Source organism: Apus apus, chromosome Z (genome assembly GCF_020740795.1).
Source record: "Apus apus isolate bApuApu2 chromosome Z, bApuApu2.pri.cur, whole genome shotgun sequence".
Taxonomy (NCBI): Eukaryota; Metazoa; Chordata; class Aves; order Apodiformes; family Apodidae; genus Apus; species Apus apus.
The window spans coordinates 14,263,350-14,287,754 of NC_067312.1; the positions used below are offsets into that span (position 1 = coordinate 14,263,350).

At 36.9% G+C, this 24,405-nt stretch overlaps 1 protein-coding gene across 2 annotated transcripts in view; it reads right to left on the reverse strand.

Moving 5' to 3' along the window:
- RICTOR (RPTOR independent companion of MTOR complex 2) overlaps window positions 1–24,405 on the reverse strand; it is a 98,919-nt gene that overhangs the window by 16,258 nt on the left and 58,256 nt on the right. For both annotated transcript variants that reach the window (XM_051642372.1, XM_051642371.1), the window contains exons 17-31: window positions 23,040–23,202; window positions 22,550–22,651; window positions 20,130–20,176; window positions 17,867–18,002; window positions 17,094–17,293; window positions 15,945–16,071; window positions 8,980–9,144; window positions 8,448–8,524; window positions 8,259–8,337; window positions 7,319–7,428; window positions 4,848–4,935; window positions 3,978–4,070; window positions 2,971–3,077; window positions 2,086–2,315; window positions 614–1,646 (exon numbers count right to left, since the gene is read on the reverse strand). In XM_051642372.1, coding sequence (XP_051498332.1) covers window positions 614–1,646; window positions 2,086–2,315; window positions 2,971–3,077; window positions 3,978–4,070; window positions 4,848–4,935; window positions 7,319–7,428; window positions 8,259–8,337; window positions 8,448–8,524; window positions 8,980–9,144; window positions 15,945–16,071; window positions 17,094–17,293; window positions 17,867–18,002; window positions 20,130–20,176; window positions 22,550–22,651; window positions 23,040–23,202 — 2,757 coding nt within the window. The remainder of the gene's footprint in view (window positions 1–613; window positions 1,647–2,085; window positions 2,316–2,970; window positions 3,078–3,977; window positions 4,071–4,847; window positions 4,936–7,318; window positions 7,429–8,258; window positions 8,338–8,447; window positions 8,525–8,979; window positions 9,145–15,944; window positions 16,072–17,093; window positions 17,294–17,866; window positions 18,003–20,129; window positions 20,177–22,549; window positions 22,652–23,039; window positions 23,203–24,405) is intronic.

A 24,405-nucleotide genomic window follows, 5' to 3' on the forward strand; every position in this document is an offset into this window, starting at 1 on the left:
TAATATTACTCAAAAATAAAGAGGTGACACTGCCATCTAAAAATAAATGCTATGAATAAAATCTTAGCTCTGTTGCAGCTGGAAAGCCAAACTCACATTCATATTAGTGGTACCAGCATCTCACTATTGGCCTCAATGCCACAGTGAACACAGATACAGCATATTGGCATGAGTCCCTGTCCTAAAATCTCACCAAGTTACACCGAGAAAATTCTCTTCTGAAATACATCTCTGACTACATGGGCAATTCTGTGTGGTAGCAACTTTAATAATGTCAGCAGCATGATTACATTTAAATACTAAAAAGTTATACAGTAAGCAAGTGTGATAAAAGGAAGCATTTTTCTTCTATCACAAAGAGCATTAAAGGACGGCTAGCACAGCTGGGCTTCTCTGACAGCACTTTTAAGTTGAGAAATTCTGCTCTATTCTATTCTATTCCCCTAACCAAATCTTCTAATATTGATACTGTTTTCAGAGAACTTACGAATCATTCTGCAACAACAGTCACTTTTAGGTGAAGCTGGAAAAAAATACTAGAAAGATAATTTTCTTATTTAATTGCTCTTACAGCTCTAAAGTAAGAAGAAACAAGCATTTAACAACCTCTTACCGGCTTGGGGTTAGCCGAGAATCCAGGCTGCCAGACTTCATAGTAATAGTGTCAGTGAACAGCACGTCCTTTGCTGGAGATGCCAGGGCTTCTGAGTGAGACAGTGAAGGATGCATTCTCTGCTGTTGTAAGCGCTTTAGTGTAGCATAGCCAAAGGCATCTCGAGAACTTGTGTAGCTAAAGTTATAGTCAGCAAGACTTTTTATTGTAGCAAGAGAAGGAGCTTTAAGAGACTGGGCTCTTCGAGGAAGTGTATGAGAAGACCCTGGTGGTACCAGGGATACAGAGTTGGATTTTGAGAGAGGCAGGTGGTTAGACTGTGGTGTTGAACAGTGACTTGGTTTAACTGTTTTTGTGCTTACCACAGTACTCAAACTTCCACAGTCAGTATCTACATTTGTAGTGTCCGCACCTACAGTCTCCCTTGAAGGGCTAGAGCTCATTGAGCTTATGCCACTTGTTGTGGTATCTGTATTAAAACTTAAGCTACGACTCTTGAAATGTGTTTGTGTCGTACCATCTCCTATTAATCTTTCTCTGCTTGTGTTTTCCCGGTGAATTTCATTTCCAAGACCTTTTGGCAGTTTCAGATCATTTTCTCCAATACTTGGGGTACTATCAGTATCTTCCATGTGCTTACTTCCAACAAAAGAAGTTTCTAATCGTAAAGTCTGGATTTTAGGAACTCTGAAAACAGTGTTGAGTTCCTCCCCAGCAGGGAACTCTATGCTACTGGAAGGTTCTGTTACTGTACGATTTCTCCTCAGGGCTGATTTACTGTCAGATGATGACAGCTTTCCTACTCCTTTTGGATCACTGCTACTTCTGTGTTTTTTATTAGGCAGAGTAAGAGAGTTTAGAATACGATTTTTCACAAGTCTGCTAGAAACAAAAAAAGGAAAAGGACTGCGGTCTTTGTCCTTTGAAGGTCCAGGTCTGTCATAAAATATTTGTTCTGCATCTTCAGTAATATCTAAGAAGAACGTACTAGTGGAAGTACTACCAAAACGGTCATCTTCCATGATGAACATACCTGAAATCATATGAGACTTTTTCAGGACATACACTTTGAAGAAATGTCAATTTTCAGTGACAAAGTAATTCTATAGAAGCCAAGTGAGATAATGTGATTTATATTACAGAATATTCTTTTGAAGACCACCAAGACCAAGTAAATGGTTGTTGTATCTAAGCATGCAGATTTCTGCAGGGTATTATTACAGCAAACTCCCCTAACTTGACGTAAAAACTAGTCACTTAACCTGATGTTAAAATTTTTTACATCTACACCAAATATAAACCCAAGACACTGTTCTCTTCCCTCTCACATCTCCCTGAATGCACGTAACTCTGTCCCCTTGCTTGCACTTCCCTGCAATAGCACCTTTGTCTGAACCTCATCCTGTCAAAAAGTTCATACGAACGTAAAAATTCTGTTTTGGGTTTTTTTTTCTTTTGTTGTTGTTACTTACTGGAAGGAGCAGATTCACTTTCACTGTTATGCCTAGAACTGGTGGACTCAGAGTTCAAGCTAAGAGTGCTGGGTATAGAAGAAAGTTCATTGCAGAGCTGCTCCATGTCATCAGGGACCACCGGCCAAGGCTGTCTACGACTGTGTCTCACTGCATCCCAGTTGTGGTGCTTCAAAATGTCACATCCTTGTTTAGTTTTGGCAATTAGACCAAGCACGTAGACACAGGTTCTGTATTTAATGTATATATAGAAAAAAGAGCAACAATAATAGCATCTAATTTAACCACACTCTTATTTCTCTTTTGCAAGAAAACAACTTCAAAACAATTCAGCAGAAACTTTGCAAAATTGCCAAGTAGCTTTTTGTTCATTTTTAACTGCAAATTCATAGAAGCTTTAAAAATGCACTAAAATATCTGAGAACAATACACTATTAAGAAAAAAAGCACAACTAATAATTCCAAGGACCTGATTACATAAAGTAGAGAAAGAACCTTTTTAAATAAAAGGGAAAAAAAAAGGATTGAACATTAATGCAGTAGCAGTATCAAGCAAAGAACCAATTATTTTAAGAGTCAAAATAGATAATTAATAAAAATAGTGGCATAATAAACTGTTTCCAACAGAGATATTTTAATTGGTTTTGTTTTAAGGGAGATAGGAAGTATGCATCTTTTTTCATGTTTTGTTTGCTTAGTGTACGTTTTTTCATAGTTCCTATGCGATGTTACGATTGTATAGGACATAGATTGATATTCAGTCATCAATGACCTTAAAAAGCAGACTTCCAACTAAGTGCACAACTATATTAATGTAAATTAGATATTTGAAAACCTATGGCAACTACAATCTATAAATTTTATGTATAAATCAGATACACATACCCTCTAACAGAGAGAACCTCACAATGTTGGGCAAGTGCCAGTATATCAGGAATCACATTCTCCTCTTGAAGCAGGTTAAGACCCCAATTTGATGATCCAATGTTGCCCTGGAATACAAGTTTGTCAAGTAAGTTTTGATGTGACCATCAGTCACACCAGAATATCAGCACTATCTGTGTAAAGCTTTCAACATTTTTGTTTGATAGTAGTACAGTTTCAAGCCACATCTTCTCAAAGCAGTTAAGAGATTTGAGCACCCTTTTTGGCATTTCCTACTAATGAAAATCCAAGAGGTACTCAATACACTATGTGTAATACCTAAAACTGCTCATTGTTAAATACTACGTATTCCTCATGTTATCATGCCTACCACAGCCAGCACTGTGATCTTGGTTTACTCATTTTACATTCCTCTTACACAGCCACTTTATTACAAACCTACAATACCTTCCACTAATAGTCACCTTGGAGAAATGTTCCAAAATAAACTTTGGGGAAGACTGGAAAGAAGCAGACAAACAGCTGAGGTGGCAAAGCAAATGAATAGTGTAGACACTATAGGCACAAATACTAATTTTTCACCAGTCCCAAGAAACAGGGGTGTCACTACTATATGCACACTCATACGTATCAACAGTGGCAGCCAGCTTTCTTCCAGAAGCACTGAATTTTGCATCACCTCAGTAAATGCATTAAAATCAGACTGCAATGACTTCTAACTACTGGTTCCATACTAGTATTGTTGCTACGTGTGGCATTGTTATTTTTATTTCTTAAATAAGAAAAACTGACTATTAGAAAGCTCAGAACAAAAAAGGTGCACTGAGACATTTTTAACTGAAGTCCAGCTAGGGTACAACTTGGAAAGCAAACCTGGAAATAAACACACATTTTATGACAAAACCCCTAATAAATGATTTAATGGGAAAGTATTTAGTTATTTCAGACTCAAAAAGTCGTAACAGAACTAAAAGCAAGCACAATAAGTTTCTAAATTTATTACTAACCAAGGCCCAAAGGGCTGCTTTCAGCTGCTTAATTCCTTCCCACTTATCCAGCATTGGGGAACGAACAGTATAACTTAGGTCTGTAACAATACTCTGAAGGAGAAAACAGAAGAAAAAAAGACTCAGCTGAAAATAAAAAGGGTACCTCAGTCAAACAGGTTCTCCTGTACTTTTATTAAAAGGTAAAATGCTAATTTAAAGTATGCACCCGAAAATGAAAATAGTTCTGGAATAATATGCATAGATTAACAGCAATGGTAGTACAAGTAGAACATTTTAATGTAACCACTGATTACATCAAGTTAATTCAGATTTTATAAAGATAACAGATTAACCAGACTAACACGCTGCAATATATAAGCTCTCTTAAACTTCTCAAGTATCATACTAAATTAATGACATCATCTTGTAAATCCATATTGAAAATTAATTCACTTAGAACTATGACCTGGCTTAGGGTTTAGTTTCTTAGCTTTTCATGGTATTAGAAAGCAGATTTTAATTCCCTTATGTCCATGTTTCTGTGTGCATAAAAGGACAGAAACAGTTTCAATTGTCAATATACAATTCACTCATATACAGACCGAAAAATTATTTCTATTGCCAAGTTGCTTTCCATTCTAAGATTTTACTAACCATTTTAAGAAAAATGTTGCAAGGTATTTCTCTGATATTTCAGAGTCAGGAAGGAATTTTACATAACACTAGACGACAAAGATTGCCTTTAAAACATTTTGTTCCCACATAACTGAAGACTTTCAGAATCAACTTATTTTGCAATGACTGTTTAAATGTAATTTCTTTTGAAACATATTTTAAAAGGGTACAGTACTATTTTAAAAACATTCAACTTATAGTTATTTTCCTCACCTGAGACTCCAATAAATGGCAGCCTGTTTTATGGTGCACCAGCTGGCCATAAAGGTGAACTGGCAGGTAGACATGTGGTCGCTGTAATCTGGCAGAAAGAGAAACTACATGTTTTCTCAACAATTCCAACATTTTCTTCTAACATAAATTACGCTTCAGTGTAATGAAATGAGTCACTTGAATTTTTTCAGAGGAAGAGGAATCTTCAGAATTAACATTTCAGTTGGAAGAGACCTACGATGAACATCTAGTGCAACTGTTTGAACCACTTCAGGGCTGACCGAAAGTTAAAGGATGTTATTAAGAGCACTGCACAAATGCTTCTTAAACACTGACAAGCTTGGTACACCTACATCTGTCTAAGAAGCCTGTTCCAGCATCTGACCACCTTCTTGGTAAAGAAACACTTCCTAACATCCACTCTAAACCTTTTCTGGTGCAGCTTTGAAACACTTCCATGTGTCCTGTCACTTGATAACAGGGAGAAGAGCTCAGCAGCTTCCTCTCTACATTTTCTCCTTGGGAAGCTGTAGAGAGCCATGGCACTGCCCGCTCATCCTCCTTTTCTCCAAACCAGACAAGTCCAAAATCCTCAACTACTCCTCACACGACACTCCTTCCAGCCCTTTTACCAGCTGTGTTGCCCTCCTTTGGACCTTCACATCCTTTGTAAACTGCAGTGCTCAGATCTGCACACAGTACTTGAGGTGAAGCTGCACCAGTCCTGAATACAGCTGGACAATCACCTCTTTTAATAGTCATGCTGTGTTTGATGCTCCCTAGGATGGGGTCTGCCCTCTTGGTTGCCAGGGCACACTGCTGGCTCCCCTTGAGCCTACTGGTGCCCACCAGCACCCCCAGATCTCTTTCTGCAGGGCTGCTCTCCAGCCTCTCCTCTCCTTGTTTATACTTGTGCCAGCATTACTCTGCCCAGCTCCAGACTCTGACATTTTGACTTGTGAAATTTCATCCCATTAATCATAGCCCAATGCTTCAATTTATCCAGATCCCTGTGGAAGGCCTCCTGTCCCCCATGAGAGTCAACAGCACCTCTCAGTTTGGTATCTGGTAATGGAGCAGTCAAGTCCTGCATTCAGATCACTGATAAATTAACTGAACAGACTTGGCCCTAGAATTCAGTCCTGAGAAACTCCACTTGTGATCGGTCATCAGCCAGATGTAGCCCCATTCACTACAACCCTTTGTGTCCTGCTCTTCAGCCAGTTCTTTACCCAGAGAAATGTGAACCTGCTCATCCCACAGCTGGGTATGTCCAGAATATGCTGTGAGGGACAGTAGTAAAAGCCTTAATTAATCCAGAACTATACCCACCAGCTTCCCTTTGTCAGCTAGACAGGTGGCCTTATCACAGAAAGATATCAAATTACTTAAACAGGACTTTCCCTTTGTGAATCCATGATGACTGTGCCCAGTAACTGCATTATTATTTAAATGCCTTTCAATAGAACAAGGTATAATCATAATTTTTCCAAGAACTGATGTTAGACTAACAAGTCTGTAGTTCCCTGGGTCTTCTCTCACACCCTTTTTGTAGCTTGTAATAACAGTGGCTATTCTCCAGTCAACAAAGACCTCCTCAGACTCCCAACACTTTTTTAGATAACCAAGCGGGATCCTGCCACACACAGAATCATAGAATCACAGAATGGTTAAGGTTGGAAGGAACCCTAAAGATTACCAAGACCCAACCTCCCTGCTATAAGCAGGGACAGATCACCAGGACCCATCTCATACTAGGCCAGGCTGCACAAAGCCTCATTGAGCCTGGCTTTAACCACCTCCAGTAGCTCCTTCAGTACTCTGTTATGAATCCCATCAGGCCCCATGGATTTGTGAACATTCAGATGATACAGATGGCCCCTTACAATTTCACTGTCCACAAATGGAAAGTCACTATTCCAACACCTGTGGTCCTCAGACCCATGGGACCAGGCAGAACAATGTCTATCAATACTATTAAGGACTGAGAAAAAAAAGCATTGAATGCTTCTGTTTTTTCTTCATCCCTATTAGTCAGATGACTATCTTCAACAAGTACCTGCCCTATGTGACTCCTCCACCCTACGTGCCCTGCCTACCCCTCCTGAACAGCCTGCAGCCCACCAATGCAACACTGCAATTGTGGTACTCAGTCCACCAAGTCTCACTAATACCAATGATATCACAGTTTTGGGAACTGACCAGCTCTTCCAGTTCATCTTTGTGTCTCATGCTGTATGGGTTGGTGTACAAGTATTTCAGATATGATCCTGAGCCCTCCCTGTGCTCCCAGGAGCAGTGTACATATTCCCACTGGCATTGTCAGCTTCAGACAATGCCATGCCATGCCAGCCAACCTGTGGCTCACCTACTGCAATCCTGTTGATATCCCCGTCTTCCATCAATTGTAGTTTTAAGCTCCCTCGATCAGACCCACCAGCTTATGCCCAGAGACATTTTCCCAAATTTACCTTTGGTTGCTCCGACGAACATAGTTATCACCATCAACAGGTTTGCGGTATGTTGTAAGTGCTTCATTAAGTTGTTCTTCAATCAATTCAACATACTTTAAGTTATATTCCTAAAAAGAGGAAAAAGGTTAACACAATACATTTATTTATTTATGTTTTTATAGTGGTTTATGTTTTTATAGTATGGTACTTCATCAAGATGGATTAAATGAAGTGCTCCTTAAGGAAGGCTGAATTTCTTTAGGATATGAAGGTGGGGCTTACAAAAATTACTTCAAAATCACTTAAGTAAATTTGTTAAAAAATGAAAAAAAGAAGGAAATACTTAACACTTGACTTGAACCTGAGCAATCTCAACATACCACTGCATATTTCAATATTCCTAGAGAACTGACAGCTTAAAAGTCATTTAAAAAACCTGCCAACATGAATGAGAAGAAGCACTTACAATAAATAATGAAAACAAAATAACCTATGAAGAGTTTTATTCTAGTCGTGACAATGCTGCATTTTTATTAATGGTCTTGTGTTCCTATTTACTTCCTAGCAGCTTAAGCTAATTCTATCTTCACGAGCTCTAGATTTAACTTTAATTAGCAACAAACAGAGGTAAAGGGTATCTTGAAAAGTAGTACTCCTTTATTCACTTCTCTAAGCTCTTACAAAACAACTTACTTTAGAAAGTGACTCCTGAAATATTTGCTGAAATATCAAAATTATATAAAAGGCCTGGGTAAATCAAATGCATGCATTTGGAGGAGCTATGGCACTGACAAACCTTTTCAGCAATTTCTAAGTCACTGAGGCAGTATGTTTACTGGCATTAGCAAGACACATATATGAAGAAGGATTATTTTTAAGAATCTTTCACCTTCTAAACTTGCATATTCACACCCCTCCTCCTCCTAATATCAAGTACACCTTTTACTCTTGGCATTACCTTTTGCCACTTTTCCATTTGTTTTGTTACATAACCTCTTTCATTTAGATATGAAAACCCCTTTGGGATGGACAGAAATCTGTAAAGTAACAGCAGACAGTTAGTATTGCCCTTGAAACAAATCACTTAATTTGAAAAAAACCCAATACTTGTTTGTTTCCACAGTATAAAGGCAAACAGCATATTTACCTCAAGAGTAGAAGCAAGCCCTTGTCTCCAAGATGAGAAAGAGCTGGTTTCATTTGGATAAGGGCATGAAGATTGGCCTAAAATAATTAAAAATGCATAGAGAGTATCTGAGCACTCTACAATTCTGAAAACTACAACAATTACCACCATATACCAACAACGAAGCAGCAAGTTTTTCACAAAAGAAAGTATCAAACAGCACTAAGATCATACTAATATTGTCCACTTTAGGTACCCTCTGCCATTAAATATTACTTTACAAAAAGTGTAATGATCAAAATAGCTGAATTATTCTGAATTCATACACAAAAGTAGGCATAAACAAGAAGTGTCCACTTTCTCTCATTAGAACAGCAGTATTTTCTGCAAGGGGTTCGGTCTATGAACTACTAGGAAGTCCATCAATGACAATCAAGAACAGAAACTATCAGTAGCTTCTGGAATACTTTTACTTTGCTGCTGGAGGAAGGGGTGGGGAACAGCTTACAGAGTAGAATACCAAAAACAGGTTGAAAAGTGAAAGGATGCTCACCTTGTCTTCACATGCCTCATCTAGAATATCAAGTGCCTCAGAAGAAATAGTTTTATTTTTATCATGTAACTGGGTCACCAGTAACTCAATCCCCCAGTTGCTGAAGAACTCTACATTTGCTCTTAGCAATACTCGTAAGTGTTTTGTTGCATACAACCTGCAGCTCTGCAAAAGTATGGAAAAAGCTTTTTTGAATGGAAGAAAAATATCTAATGTCATTAATGACGTACCATGCATTTCAATCACAATATTTTACAGCAAGTAGCTGTGATGCGCACCTTACGCATTAAAATTACAGTCTATTAGAGAGCTATTTCCATCTTATCAAATGGGAAATTTGAGTCTGAGAAGGAATCTGGTCATTGCAAGTCTCTTTGGAAAGCATTTAGCAATTAGTCATGCACCAGGATAGAACCACACAAAATTCTCAGGATTCACAGGAAAAATACCTTGTAAATGGCCAGTGCAATTGCATATACTTTCAGGTACGCAATACTTTGCAAACAAATTTTAACTAGTAAATACTAGAACCTCTGAGGGATTTATTTTAATAAATGTTAATAGATTTTTGTTTCCCAAATATCTGATCTTCAAAATGCCTCAGAAAATGTTTCAAATAGAAAAATGTTAATTTTCTGTAATAAGACAATTTGCAACACCTAGTTTACTACTACAGATTTCTCAAAAAAATCAGACTGAGGTAATAAGTACCTTGTTAGTTCCTGTACTGCTGTTCAAAACTTGCTGAATAAACAGCATAAACTGATTAACACCATTTTCTATTAAAAAATATGCACACAGAATAGAATCAGTCAGTCTTAATCTATAAGAATGGCAGCATTCTGGAGTAAGCACAGACCAACTGTGACAATGTATGTTTATTAGGAAAAGTCACAGAATCACATAATCATCCTGGTTGGAAAAGACCTTGAAGATCATCAAGTCCAAGCATAACCTAAATCTATCAACCATAACTTAATCTAACCATTCAGTGCTTAAATCATGTCCCTAAGCACCACATTTGCATTTCTTTTAAGCATTTCCAGGGAACGTGACTCCATCATCTCCCTGGGCAGCTTGTTCCACTGTCCAACCACTACTTCGGGAAAGAAATTCTTTCTAATATCCAGTCTAAACCTCCCTGGCGCAGTTTCAGGCCATTTCCTCTTGTCCTGTCATTAGTTACTTGAGAGAAGAGCCCAACTCCCACCTCCCTACAACCACCTTTCAGGTAGTTGCAGAGAGTAATGAGTCTGCCCTCAACCTCCTCTACTTCAAACTAAACAATCCCAGTTCCATCAGCCTCAGCCTCTCCTCATAGGACTTATTCTCCAGACCTTTCACCAGCTTGGAAGATGTTAGCTATGCTTAGAAAAACACAGCTGGAAAAGCCAAAATCAGGTGCCCAAATCTTTCTTCAAGTCTTCAGTCCCTACATTTTTATTGCTATGATAGCTATAACCAAGTAAATTTTCTACACATTAAAATATGAATTATTTATGTTGGGATGTACATGCCTATCTCTACTCTAAGAGACAGGTGAATTAGTCCCAGTTGGACAGCACTACCTAGGTTAAAAGTATCTTCTAGATTGTTCTCTTTCCACCAGAAATACTTGGCAAGACTTAAAAGAAAATGAGAGTGGGAAACATCAATGTGCACAGTACGTTTGAAAAACCTTTTCCCATTATTTCAACTTCAAATACCATATGAACATTTCTACTTACTAAATATACAGAGGCTTATTTTTTTCTGGGGGGGTGGGGAGGCCGGAATGACATAACACACATCCCAAGGAAGAGCGTGGAACAGTAATTCACAACCTAACCTAGTCTGCACAACCATTTTGAAACGGCTTCCAGCCCATGAGTGGCATGCCTTGTATGTGGAATAGACAACTAGAAGCATATTTATGAAAGATGAGAACAAAAGCTATTATGCCAGAATGATCACTTGATCTAGATGTTATGCTTACAGAATAACACGATAATATGAAACTAGATTTCAGTGTCACGTAGTTCAAGTCTGTCTGGAAAAGGGTCTTACAACAAGGAATGACACAGCAGACCAAGATGTTCAAATCTCAGATCTAGCACTGCAAAACATTACATGAACTTCCAACCGTTCTAAAGTCTTCAACCTTGACCAGAAACTTTGTGCAGTAAGACCACCTGCATGCATTTCCCAGAACAGAGGGGCAAAGCCCAGCATTGTTTTTTCAGATGAAGCAAAATCATGTAATGTTTTCACATTCCATGACATCTGAGGAAAAAGACATTCTTCTCTTGCCCTCATGCATGATCTATATGAAAAATATAGATAAAAGCCAGTACTAGATCTGCCAGAAGATTCTTACTTTTACTATTAAAGCACTTTGAGACTCTTAGATGTGAAGGAGCAAGGCAGAGGTCACTGTGTTCAGCTTATTACATACAGCTCAACACAGATGCCAGTAGACATAGGATTAAGTCTACTCCTTAGCCATACATGAAGGTAGCAGCTCTTGAGGACTCTAATGTTTCTACCATAAACTGGCAGAAAGGCAGCAGAGGTAGTAATTTGGTTTAGCATGAATGACCAAAGCACATCTGGAAGTAGGTTAAGCTGTACTTCTGCTTCACTGAGCTGCAAAGATACTATTCTGACAATGTTTTTGTTGTATATAGTTACCCCCAAAACGCTACTCTCTCCTCTTAATGCTAAGCTTTTTCCCGTTTCAGAAATTTTTCCTAGCAAATGGCTAACAAACCTGCTTCACAGCTCTGGGTATCTTTAAAAGATGTAGGAGGCTGTAACTTCAGTTAACGTAAGAAAAAGAACATATTCAGCATTTGAAATAAACAGGTAAGGTATTTCATTAACAAATGTCTCAGGGAGTTAACATTTCTGAAGAGAAGAAGCCTTACTGGAGACTATCTTTCTCCCTCACAAACAGAGCTTTTCAGAAACTGTGTCCAGTTCCATTCATTTTAATATTTTAAAACCCAATTTAGAAGCTATAGGCAGCATACAGAATCAAAATCACAGTTTATGTCTTCTGGATTATGAATTAATACAAACCCTTTCAGAGGCTTAGAACAGAGGCTCCCCTCATCCTATGAGGCCCTCATCAAAGTCCTTCAAAAGGGAATGTGGAAGGGCTTTTAAGTGTGTTATTTGAACTGAACTTCATTTTAATTTATCATCTCAGGATTCACTTGTCCAAGGTGACACAATGTCAGTACTGGTAGTATTTAAAAATACAGTCTCCTTACGGGACAGAGAAGTGCTACAAAATGTGCCAAGTTTCATTTTCTTCCTGTCATGCTTGCTAAATACAAAGGAGTAAATTTTCTTTTGCTGTTGACAATGCTGCTGTTTCAGAATTCTGGACCATAAACCTCAGAAAATGGCAGATACCTTCCCCTAACACCTAAACAGAGGTACTTCCAGTCAACAAAACTGTCATTGTAAATTATCTTGTCAGTTCAGTATTCTTTCAGGTATGTTATCCTCTTGAAATCGAAAAATACTTCCACCTCACATAACTGTTTTAATTTCTGGAAGAGACACAGTTTCACCAATTGCAGTTATTCAAAATACTATTTATATCACTATGGATACAGTTAATACCAGAATAATAAAAAGATTTTATCCCTTCAATTAGCTTTTTACACTTTGATCTTCTATTTAGAGCATAAACACCAGAAGTACTGAAGACAAGCATTTTTTCTAAGACATGATGTTGGTGATATTGTGTACACCAAGCACTGCCAAAGCATTCTTTGACAGGTCAACATTTTGCCTTTATGTCATGTAAAGAAATTTTCTCTTCAAAAACCCCTTTCTGCTGGCTGAGACAGTCCATTCTTTTTTGTGATTTTCCTCTTTTAGAAGAAATACTTTCCTATGAAATGTAGGAATTCGAAGGTCAACTAATTCAGGAAACAGAACACCCTGACATAGTTTTATTCATCTCTCAGGGTTCAATGTGTTTCGCAAAAGAAGTCATGCTCTATTAATGAGGCTAAAACAGTACATCTTTCTTTTTTAGTATCTGGATAGTAAAAGATTCACTTAACATTTGTGGTGAACAGACAAGGTCTAATTTCTCATATTTCTTAAATGTGCTAGTATAAATTATTTATTAAAAAACCTAACAAAACTAAAACTTTAAAGGGGTTATCATGGCATTGCAGTGTACAAAAATGAGTGTACTGCAACACTGAACTCGTAATTTAAGTCACAACACATCTCAGCTATGAACTAGGCTGGAGATCACTATGGTGAGAGACGTGCTATACCTGAATGCACACCCAACTCTGATATTAAGGACAACTGACCCATTTTATGCCCACATGACTAAGGTTACACTTTCACTTATAGAGTAAGTCAGTTCTTGGCAATTAAAATATATATTCCAATACTTTCTATTCTTTTATGTTTCAGAAGACTGCCAAAAACAGATAGTAACTTAATTTCTGCTGTTTCCCTAGACAATACTGCTAGATCCAGGCATCAGTGTGAGACTGGGAAATGGGAGCACTATAATTCAGTACCCATAGGCTACTAACATAGGCTGAAACCTTAAAACAGGTATCAGTGTATCTGGCAAGAAAGATCTAACTTTAATTATTTAGGTTTCGGCTTCAAAATTGGAGTTCTTAAGTTTCTGAGCCTGTAGAACGTCTCTTGGCTTTCTCCAAAGGGTTCAACTTTGTAATCTGTCACAGTCTAGCAATAACTGGACACAGCAGCCAGATCATCATCTCTACTCCTTTTCACCATGTCAAACTGACTAGAAGTGAAACAGCTAAACTTGGGGGCTCTACAAGCTTTCTTAATTTCTAAGCTGCTGCAGAGTGATGCCTAGGCTATCCATGTTTGAAGTACAAGAAGTGTTTACTACCTATTGTTCATTAAACTGAATTACAAATAGGTAGAAACTGTATCTACTTATCACTAAGAGCAGAAGTAGCTCTACCCGCTTTCAGGCTTTGCACATGCTTGGGACAGTATGTTCAGACAGTATCTGCACCTCACTTCAGAGCCAGTCTCCTGAGAGCTTGTGATTCCTGTACCAGAGTTGAACACATTCTGCTTGGTTTTGGTGGGTTTTTTTTCCCCTGCTAGGATAAAAAAAACTTGGAAAGTAGATCTTCACAGAACATCTGGAAGGAGATCAACACATCCCTACGTACACAAAGCTTCTAGTGTAACTGGATGCCTGAAAACATTTGGAAGCATCTTTCTTAAAACAGAATTCAAGTCTTCATATCTGAATCAAGAATCCTTCCCAAAATCTAAACTATAAACACTAATTCATAATAAAATGCCTCAAACTATTAGTTTGACTGTATACTTTGTTGAGGAGATTGTGTTGCATGCTTGGACTTTTTTATAGTTGTTAACTAGCTGCATTCGGATGAAAATGAAATGCTGGAGTGCTCTTCCCCCATGTATGGCCCTTTTAATAAGGTAAAAATAGCTGGGAGGTGGTTGAGAGGGCAGTACCACTGACAGAAATTTTTAATAGAAACAGTAAATGAAGTACCACTGCCTAAATTGCTTTTAACTATCAGTCTTATAACAGGGGCTTAGAAGCCTAATAAAGACATGGACATGGGTGCTCACAGCTTAGACTCACAGAATGCTTTGGGCAGGAAGGGACCTTAGAGATCATTTAGTTCCAACTCCCCTGCATGAGCTGGTTCACCTTTCACTAGACCAGGTTGTTCAAAGCCATGTCCAGCCTAGCACTGAACACTTTCAGGGCAGGGCATCAACAGCTTCTCTGGGCAACCCATGCCAGTATCTCATTTCCTCACAGGAAAAATCTCCTCCTAATATGTCATGTAAATCTATGCTTTTTCAGATTAAAACTGTTTCTCCTTGCTCTAGTCTCCCTGGAGCCTTCTCTTCTCCAGACTGAACAATCCCAACTCTCTCAGCCTGTCTTTATAGCAGAGGTGCTCCAGTCCTCCGATCATCTTCTTGGCCCTCCTCTGGATTTGCTTCAACAGCTCCATGTGCTTCTTATGCTGAGGACTCCAGAACTGGACACAGTACTCCAGATGGAGTCTCGCAAGAGTTGAGTAGAGCAGGAGTATCACCTCCCTCAACTCTCTCTGGTCATGTTTCTTTTGATGCAGCCCAGAATACAGTTGGATTTCTGAGCCAACATTAATTTCCATTTTCTTGCTGAGACTAGGCACCAAACAACTTTGGAAAAAGGATATCAAAGTCATCACTTCATTGATAGACTACTTTAAAACCATTCCGTAGGCAGCTTCACCTGCTTCTTTCAATAAGTCATTCCTTCAGCCCCAAGTATCTCCATTACTTCATTCTTTACCTGTAAGAATCACTGCCACTTTGATAGTCTCAGAGAAATACCCTCAAATTCCTTCTTTCCCTCTCCCCTTCCAAAATACAAAATATTTCCAGCTATCATCTACCTTACTCTCTCTTGTATCAACTCTAGAATATGCTCTTCCTTGTCCAGATGGCAGAGGAATACCTCTCTCTGAAGTAATTAAGGTTCTGCCCTAGTTAGATTTCAGCCTGTTGTCATTTCCTAACATCAGTGCTTGCTTGTCTACTACGTTACACCTTTTCTCAAAAGTTCAAGAGCTTCTTTTCCAAAGTCTATGTAAGTCTGTGTTTTATTTCCACTCATTCTTGGATTCAGAAGTTCAAATTCTAATACCTATTTCTAAACTACACCGTTGTTCCAGCAGCTATAGCTTCTACTCAGTTTCAACACAGTAACCTCAATCATTAGCAAAACAGTATATACCACTGGAAGATTGCATGCTTATTACTGCTAGAAGTACACATCTGTGTTCAAACAATGCCTTCATGATTGATTTAGGATGTCCACTGACCTAGACAGGATTATCTTAAAAATAAAACCATACACCTTGAACAACAAAATAAATGTATAGTGGCAAACAGAAATGGAACATAAATTGAACAGAACTTACATCAGCAGCTGCTGTCAGGATTTTAGAAAGGATGACTCTTGCTAACCCATCTCTGCTGTAATCCAAACTAGATACAGTCAACTTTAACAAGTGATCCTGGTTCTTCAAAGAGCAAAGATTAAGAAGACTGGGGGTGGAAGAGGGAGAAGAAAAAAATTAGTATTTGAATGCACTCAAACCCATTTACTTATTAAAAAAATACTTTCAGCTTAAGTACTTTGAATTAGACTTCCATTTCTACAAAGCAGAATACAAAGAAAATTCTCATATGAAATGGACTCACTTCAAACTGTATAGCTATTAAGAGTCAAATGGGGACCAAATAATCCACTAAACTCCAAGGGAAAAAAACCCATACCATTTTTTATAATTGCTCCGTAATAATTTTGTCTGCACCCTATAATTAGTGATTATGAGTAGAAAAATCAGTTTTCCTAAAGCTCTGTAAATAATTCCTCATTGTAAAACATTCTGCATATAAGCTTGCCTATCATAAGGTCAGTCGTTTTAACTGTGTAGATTTTATTGTGAACAGTTTTCTGAAGACAGTAAAAAACTTGCATTCAAATAATCAATTAAAACAATAAAAAAAGAGTATATCAAAACAACTGAATTGTTACTTAAAGTTTACTATATTTAAAATAAACAGGTATTAGCCACTAGCCAATTTACTCTCAAAGGAAGGTAAGTTTATTTTACCTTCACAAAATTTTCAACTTCATGAGTACATTCAAACGTACTGCACTGAAGTTTAGGTACATGTATCATCACAGTTCACAAACAGCATGATACGTGCCAGTTTTCCAGTTTTTGATGGCTTATGTGTTTTTCAGTTTGGATGGGGCTTTTCTCCCTGCTCTCCCAGATTTTTGTGTGGTTAGACTTGGTTTTGTTGTTGTTGTTTTTCTGTAACACCTCCCCAAGCCACTCCCCCCAGCCCTGTCTATTCAGTTATCATTCCAATATGGAATTTTAAAAATTATCATCCTTCCTAATATGAAATTTTGTGACACCATCACCTTTATCTGTTCAATAATGAGAGATGAAAGAACTCAGAACTTGAAAGTTTTAAGCTTTACAGACCATGGTCCTCACCCAGTTTAACTATTACAACCATAAGCACTATTCAAACAGAACAAACACACTCACCACTGAAACACATTACATTTTTCAAGCATTTTCACTCCATGAGGGTGACAAGAGAGAGTACCAAAAAACAGAAAGTAGTGCTGGCTAAGCGTATTTAGTAATCCATTATTTTGAAGACTACGTTCAGGTTTCATTCCTGACGAAGCGTTGAGCCAATGTACAATATCTTTAACCAATTCCTCCAGGTAACCTTGTCCATCCTAACAAAATAAAGAGTAATAGCATTGACTAGTAAGAGAACTGAGTCTCTCTTCTTTACTGAAATCTGTAATTTTAAATTTCTTTAAATGTACAAAACCAATAAACTACAAAAATAACCACACAATAAAGCCACAAAACAGAAATGCTGGTTGACAAATAATTCAGATGAAAGAAAAAAATTCAAGGCGAATAAAAGTTCAGCTTGGAGACAAATCAGGATCAATTCTAACATTTCCAAGAAAACAACTGATCTATGACTCTTTCCTCTGGCCTGAAGCATAAAAGTCTTAGCACACAAAAAGAAAGGAGATAGAGAGGATATACACAGAAAATTTAAAAAAACCCTCCAAAACTTCAGTTGCATTTAATAAAGATGTATTTACTTGTCTTCCTCCATGCTTCATCTGGACAATGCAACAGTTTAAGTTACATTTCTTTATTACACTGATCACTTTAGATTTAACACTCAAGATTCTACAGTATACCTTACAAACATTAAGGTATTGTTGTGTAAGTGGCATACGGCAGCACTACTCATTCTACCTCTAGTCTTGAAGCAGAAAATGTCTCACCTCTTCTGATTCAAGAAGAAATTCAGTAAACTGACAACCCACCACAGTGAGCTGCTTTGCCTTGGCATAGTCCAGATCCAGGTTGGCATACAGTTTACTGCTAGGCTTGTAAAAATATAGCAATCTCCTTACAAACCTATGGAAAGTAAAAAAAAGAATTTGCTATTTTTCAGTATGACAAGGACAGTCTCACTGTATAAAATGATGCTAGTAAAAAAATGTTATCACTAAATTAGCTTTTCAAAGTTTCACATTTTCAAAAGTTATTAGAAGAGAACCAGGTAGCAGTAATGAGTCTATCCAGACACAATTTCAGAGATGCAGCTATACTTTTGTTTTATAAAGGTGAGCAAAGGAACTCTCTGCTTTTACAAGCCATAGCTTCCTTCTCATTGTCATACCTATATTCTGCTGTAATTTATCCTGTGGTGAGTTTCAGAGACTACAATATCTAGACTTACAAAGAGCTAAATAAGAACCTGTGACATGAGTTTTTGGCAGCTATGATAGTTTATACTACTGTGAAAAACACTTTTTTTGTGTTCTACCAGGAAAAGGCTGTATTTATTCAGCAACAGTATTTTCATTCACCTCACTCAAGCATTTTTGAAGCGTAACACAGTGATTGCAAATGGAGAGCAATACAGCTTGAGTTTTGCATTGCAGGAATAAGTCTTCAGAAAATAGCTTCCCACTGCTAATTCTTAGTCAAAAAATAAACACACATTTGTGCTTTAAAGGAACAAAACATTCTGTCTGAAGGTAGATACATCAAGCATTAAGAAACCTTAAGCAAAGAACTGCAGCTTTAGTTAAAAAAGTGCGAGTAAGCCATTATCCTCAACTCCAAACACAGGACCTATTATAAAGAAAATTTAAATTTTTTCAAATGATTTTTTTTTCTGGGTTATTAGCAATAAATATACACAAGCACACTTCAGTGTCTGTGTATGCATGTGTATATATGTATACGTGAATGCACACACTGAATTAACTGTATCTCTATGAAATTAAGGAATCTATGTCAAAAAATATCTGGAATTCCACTTTACAACTGTAAGATCATCACAAGAACAGTAACATTACCAGAAAAAAAAAAATCTACTTATGGAAGGACAAATAGATGTACTGTACACTTCAAAATGAAGGTGGCTGAAAATTTATGATCAGCAGTGAAACTAGGGATTTAGGGCTTAACTAGTTATAATTAAACAAGAGCAACAGCATTTTAAAGCCATTAAACCATCTAACACACAATCCTGAGGGAAGAATCAACCAACTGCAGAAGTTTTACACCAACTTAATCTTAGATTTTCTTATTATTTGGAGTTTAAGTTACTTAGGCACTGAACAATGCTTGAGTGCAGCACAAAACCAAGGAACCAGAACACTGTCCCAGGTAGGGAAATAGAAGGGTGGATGTGGGTGTCACAGCCAGGTAGAGATTAACAATTCATGTTTGGCAGAGAAAAATAAACAAAAAAAAAACAGAAAAAAAAACAAATGCAAAATTAAATTATGGCTATGATTACAATGGGGCTACGACTTATGCTGGGAATGCTATATAAAAGTAGACTGATTACTTTTTAGCAAAAATTTAAAATGGAGCAGCGTGAGCCTTTCAGGATATATGTTAGCTTTAGTTTTTTTTCCTCAAATTCACATAGAAGTGGCTTTCTATGCCTACAAATACAGAACTATTCTTCAAAATAGTTTAATCAAATCAATTTCTAAAACACGTTAATAGGGACATCCAGAACTAATTACTGTTATCACACAGACAAAACTAATAAAAATGTCCTAATTCCAGGAGACATGAAAGGAACCAGAGCTGTACTGGCTTTTGTTTTTTTCCTGTATCACACATGCTTCCCTTGCCACTAATAAACTGTACCACTGTAGACCTAGTCTGTCAAAATTTGTCAAGTGATGACATCAAACCCTAAAGCATGAAATATCTAACAGGTAGTACTTCCAAGATTTAAAATTAAATAGGGTGTTTGCAAAGCTGGTATGATTCTTGTTAAGGGAATAAACATATGAAGTATCTGTGCATAGAAAATAAACCACTAAAGCTTAAAGACTTGTTTACTTTAAAGCAAATATTCCAACCTATTTATCTACATTTACAATTTTTTTGGCTGCTTATCTACAGATCGAGTTTTAGCAACGTGACATATCCAAGGAATAGTTTATTGCAATATTAAAAAACAGTTTTCCCAAATTACTTTCTTTAAAGAAATTCTACATAACTTTTACATACCTGTGCAATTGTTCATCTTTATAGTTCCTTAGATTTACATTTGGCCACTAGAAAAACAGCAAATATAGCATTACATGAAACTTGTACATCAATCCTTAATTAGTTACTAAAACTTACTCATTTCTATTATAGTTGTATTTACCTAATCATTAGAAGTGTAAGTTTTCTTGCATCTTATATTATCTATAAAAAAGCTTTATTTTATTGAAAAGCCCACACTTCTTGCTCCAAGAACTGTTCAACTTTGTTCTACAGAAGGACAGGGAATGTCAGGCACATGCTATGTGTACAAATCCACAATTGTAATGGAAACAGCAAACATGCTAATGAAAAATAGACAATTTTGCTTAGTTTCTTTTCTGTGAACAACAAAATAAAATGTTGCTATGCACAACAGGGAAGTATTTTTTTGTTGTTGTTTTAACTATTATTCAGATTTGTTTTAAAAATAATCATGATTTTGTTATATCTCGCTTAAATACTGGTTATTTAAATGGTATTTAAATGCCTCTGTTGATACTTTGTAAGATGTTTAAAAAAGGATCACATGAAGTTGCAGTAGCCTCCTCTGCTCACATCCTTTTTTCCTATTAAGTTTTCCTCTGGTTTTACAGCCATCTGTTGTCTCTGTGGTCTCAGATTTATTTTGGCTGCTACTAGTATCTTCTTGGAAGGCATAAGAAGACGTGCATCAAACATTTTTCCTTACATAAGTGACACACTTCAACATTCCTAACTGGTATACTAGCGTTAAGCCATATAGTGCACTAGTTAATGATCGTAAAACAGACTACACTAATAACATTGAACCCACAGCACAACAAAGTATGAAGCTCTGCTGTCAATGACAAGCACACAATTCCTCCATTCTAAACGCTGGCACTTCTGCTGCTCTTTTAGAAGCAAGATGAGCAAGTAAAAAAGGCAGTAACGGACCACATGAAATGCAAGTAGCTAGGCTGTTAAAAAGCTGACGCTCCACAGCTGAAAGGCTTTGACAGAGACACGAGGGAGTTCAGTAGCCAAAGGAGACAGGAAGTCCAAACACTGGAATCTGGATCCTGCTCATTCCAGGACTGAAGAAAGACCACTCTGATAATATTCAGATAGCTTATGCTGCTACTGTGCAGCTTAACAGGAATGGAAGTGGTTAGACTTAAAACAGAAAACATGTATTTCTTATTCTGAAAGACAGAATTCCCTGATTTTGAGACATTAGCCACTGTTTGGAAAACATACTGATGGGGAGGTCTGAGGCAATGAGGAAACTGACAGTTTGACATAAATTTCAGGTAGAAAACCAAAACACCCTAGTGGTCAACTACACAAAGCTTCATTGTCAAAGTCTGACACAAACTAATCAACAGAGAGATTCTGAAAAACAATTTCTCAATAATATCTTTATACCAAATCAACAGTAAAAATATCTATGATTAATAATCTTACATATCCAGTAATCTAGTACATCTAGTGATTGCAGTAAAAGGCCTGCAAACAGTGACATTTGGTGGAGCAAAGCTACTTTCATATACATATTCAGGTATTTATACCAGACAGAGTCTTGCTCTCTCAAGTTTACCAGTCCCTGAAAAAAGGCACAAAAATATTTAGTTTCTTTAAAAGAAATAAATAAAAATGTTTTTTAATTATGATTATTACCATTAATCCCTTTTTGTACTTTCATGATCTTCATAATAACACAGTAATAAGACAGTAAGAAAACCTTCATTAGGGGTAACAACAGAAGGATGGCTTTGATGAACAGAATGACAGGAACTGTTTTCTTTTGCAGACTATACTGAGAACTCAGGAAATTTCCTTAACCAAAATAAGTATCGTCTCTCCCTGTCAGAGATATTTACTTTATTTTGCAAAAACAAATCAATTTTGTAATTAACTTGATGCTATGGGCATATTTTTATTAGTCAAAACAAACCAAGATTGCATACCACTAAAGTCTTAGTATGAGGCTCAATCTAAGCATCTGAGTTTTCATCTACGACCCAGCTCCAGCCTTAACCTTCAGCTCACATTATATAAGAAAAAATCCGCTATGAAACTGAATGAGGTAGTATCACTTAGTAGTTTGGACTAAAGTGTAAGTATTAGCAATTTAAAAGTCATTATAGCAAATTCCAGAAAGTCTATTTCTATACAAATAGTTACATAAAGTTTAATACATACTTATTAAGAAATTTCTGAATTTAACAGGAAAGTATTTTTGCATCTCGTTTAAGGATTGTGTACACAGAGAGTGTATCAGTGCTGATTATACCCATGAGATTCTCATTTTCTGAAATAAAACAGATTCTGGACTGCAGTATGGAATTAATATTACGAAGTCAAAGCTTACATGTGAAATGGAGATTTTTCTTCTGAACAGTTTCACAAAAATAGTATCATGCCCTTTTTAAGCTCACCTTCAGTATGGTCCCTATTAGATTCCAATTCCAGTCGAGGTTCTCTTTGTGATTGAGAACCTGGCTGTCTCGAAGATTCATTACAAGTGCTTCTTCTGTATCCTGCAACAGACAAAAAACCAGAATAAGTTTCCCTGCATAATTTTTTTCAGTCTTGTCACCTGATGTACCAACTGTTTGTGTATCCATCATTAAAAAGGCTATGCTCCAAAGTAATTTGTTTTGAAAGTAAACTGCATGGTTTCAGTACTGCTTCAAGACTCTTATGGTAAGATATTACAATTTATCCTAAAAAAGCATTAAAAATTATTGTAATTTCACTCCTCAGTTTCTAGAAATGCACAAGTACCTAGAAGACAAATGAAATGCAAAAAATTACTATGAAGTAGTTACATAAATGGCTTTGAATTACAGAGAGTTGAGCTTGTGGGGCGAGATTCCAGGTCTCCAAAACAGAAATACAATTTTGAAAAATAATTCATGGGAATACCTTCAAAATAAAGATGTCTTTCTGCACGCGGTACTGATCCCGTTTTTGGTGGGTTGAGATTGCTTTCTGAATAATATGATCTAAATGGAGGCTGTAAGGTTTAGGTCCCCTTTTCTTCATCTCATGAAAACGTTTTAAGCAGTTGAGTGCGGCACTTGCTCGTCTAATAGAAAAAAATACTATAATCAGTATTCGTCAACTGTTATCCAACCAAAGCCTGCTACTGCTATATCCTAAGTAAATAAACATAGCAAAAGAAAGAGTTGTCTGACAATTCTGAAGAAAAAAATATTTCCGCGATACAAGTTCTTTTACTTCCATAGGTCCCTGTTTTGTGTTGAAATTATAAAGAATCTTATCTTTCACACTTTCTAGCAGTGAAGAATGAGCCTTATTGATACCTTTTCTTCTACTCTGCCATTAGTGGTGTCTATTGTAGCTCACAGAACATACCATAAAGCTGACAAAATACTGTGAGATGTCACCATAATAGACACTCTGCTGTGAAGTTGAGAGTTGAGGGGGCCAGCTTCAGCTTTAACTAACGAAGTATTTTCTGTAAACTCTCTTTTTCTTCTTTACCCAGAGGGTGAAACGAGTATCAGTACTGTGTTTCCTGCTCTTTTCATGTAAACAGTTCAGGCAAGTGCATGTAAGAAGTTTTACGGGAAAAGACAGGAAGTAATAGAAACTACGTTTGACGAGGGCTGAAATAGTTAATTAAAAATAGTGGTAGCAGAAAAAAAACCCAGCCTGCTGAGCAAATATAATAAGACAGTCTAGAAATGAGAAGGAAAGTCTACCCTTCTTCTCCATAAACAAAAATTCTCATAGGGTAGGAGAGCATTTTTATTTTATATTATCTTCAAACAAATACCTTTGGATTTGGTCACGTAAATTGCATATATGTAATCCCAATGGGGTTTACAGTTTTTCAGAATACGAAACAATACAGTGTTGGCCAGAACCAACATCCCAAAACTAAGACTGCTAGTCCTAAAAAATAACTGTCTTCCCACGGAAATGGGACTTCTCACGATTCTATCAGTTACATACACAAACGCCAAAAAATCAAAATAACTGCAAGAAATCCACAAACATATCCCTTCTACACTTCATCTTTCCTCTCCTCCCACAGCTTTGACATAGTGAAATACCCTGTGATGGAGTTTCAGATACGCCTTTTTTGAAGAAAAACTGTGTTGTCATGCATCAAAATCTTCTACTGACATAGAAGAAATCTTCAAAACTAAAAAGCAAAAGAGTACTGTGTTTCTTGGAAGCATTGTACAAAGAGCATTTATCTTTTCAGAGCAGCAGCTCAGAAAGACTCAGTAATAAATCACTGACAAGTAAATGCAAGACA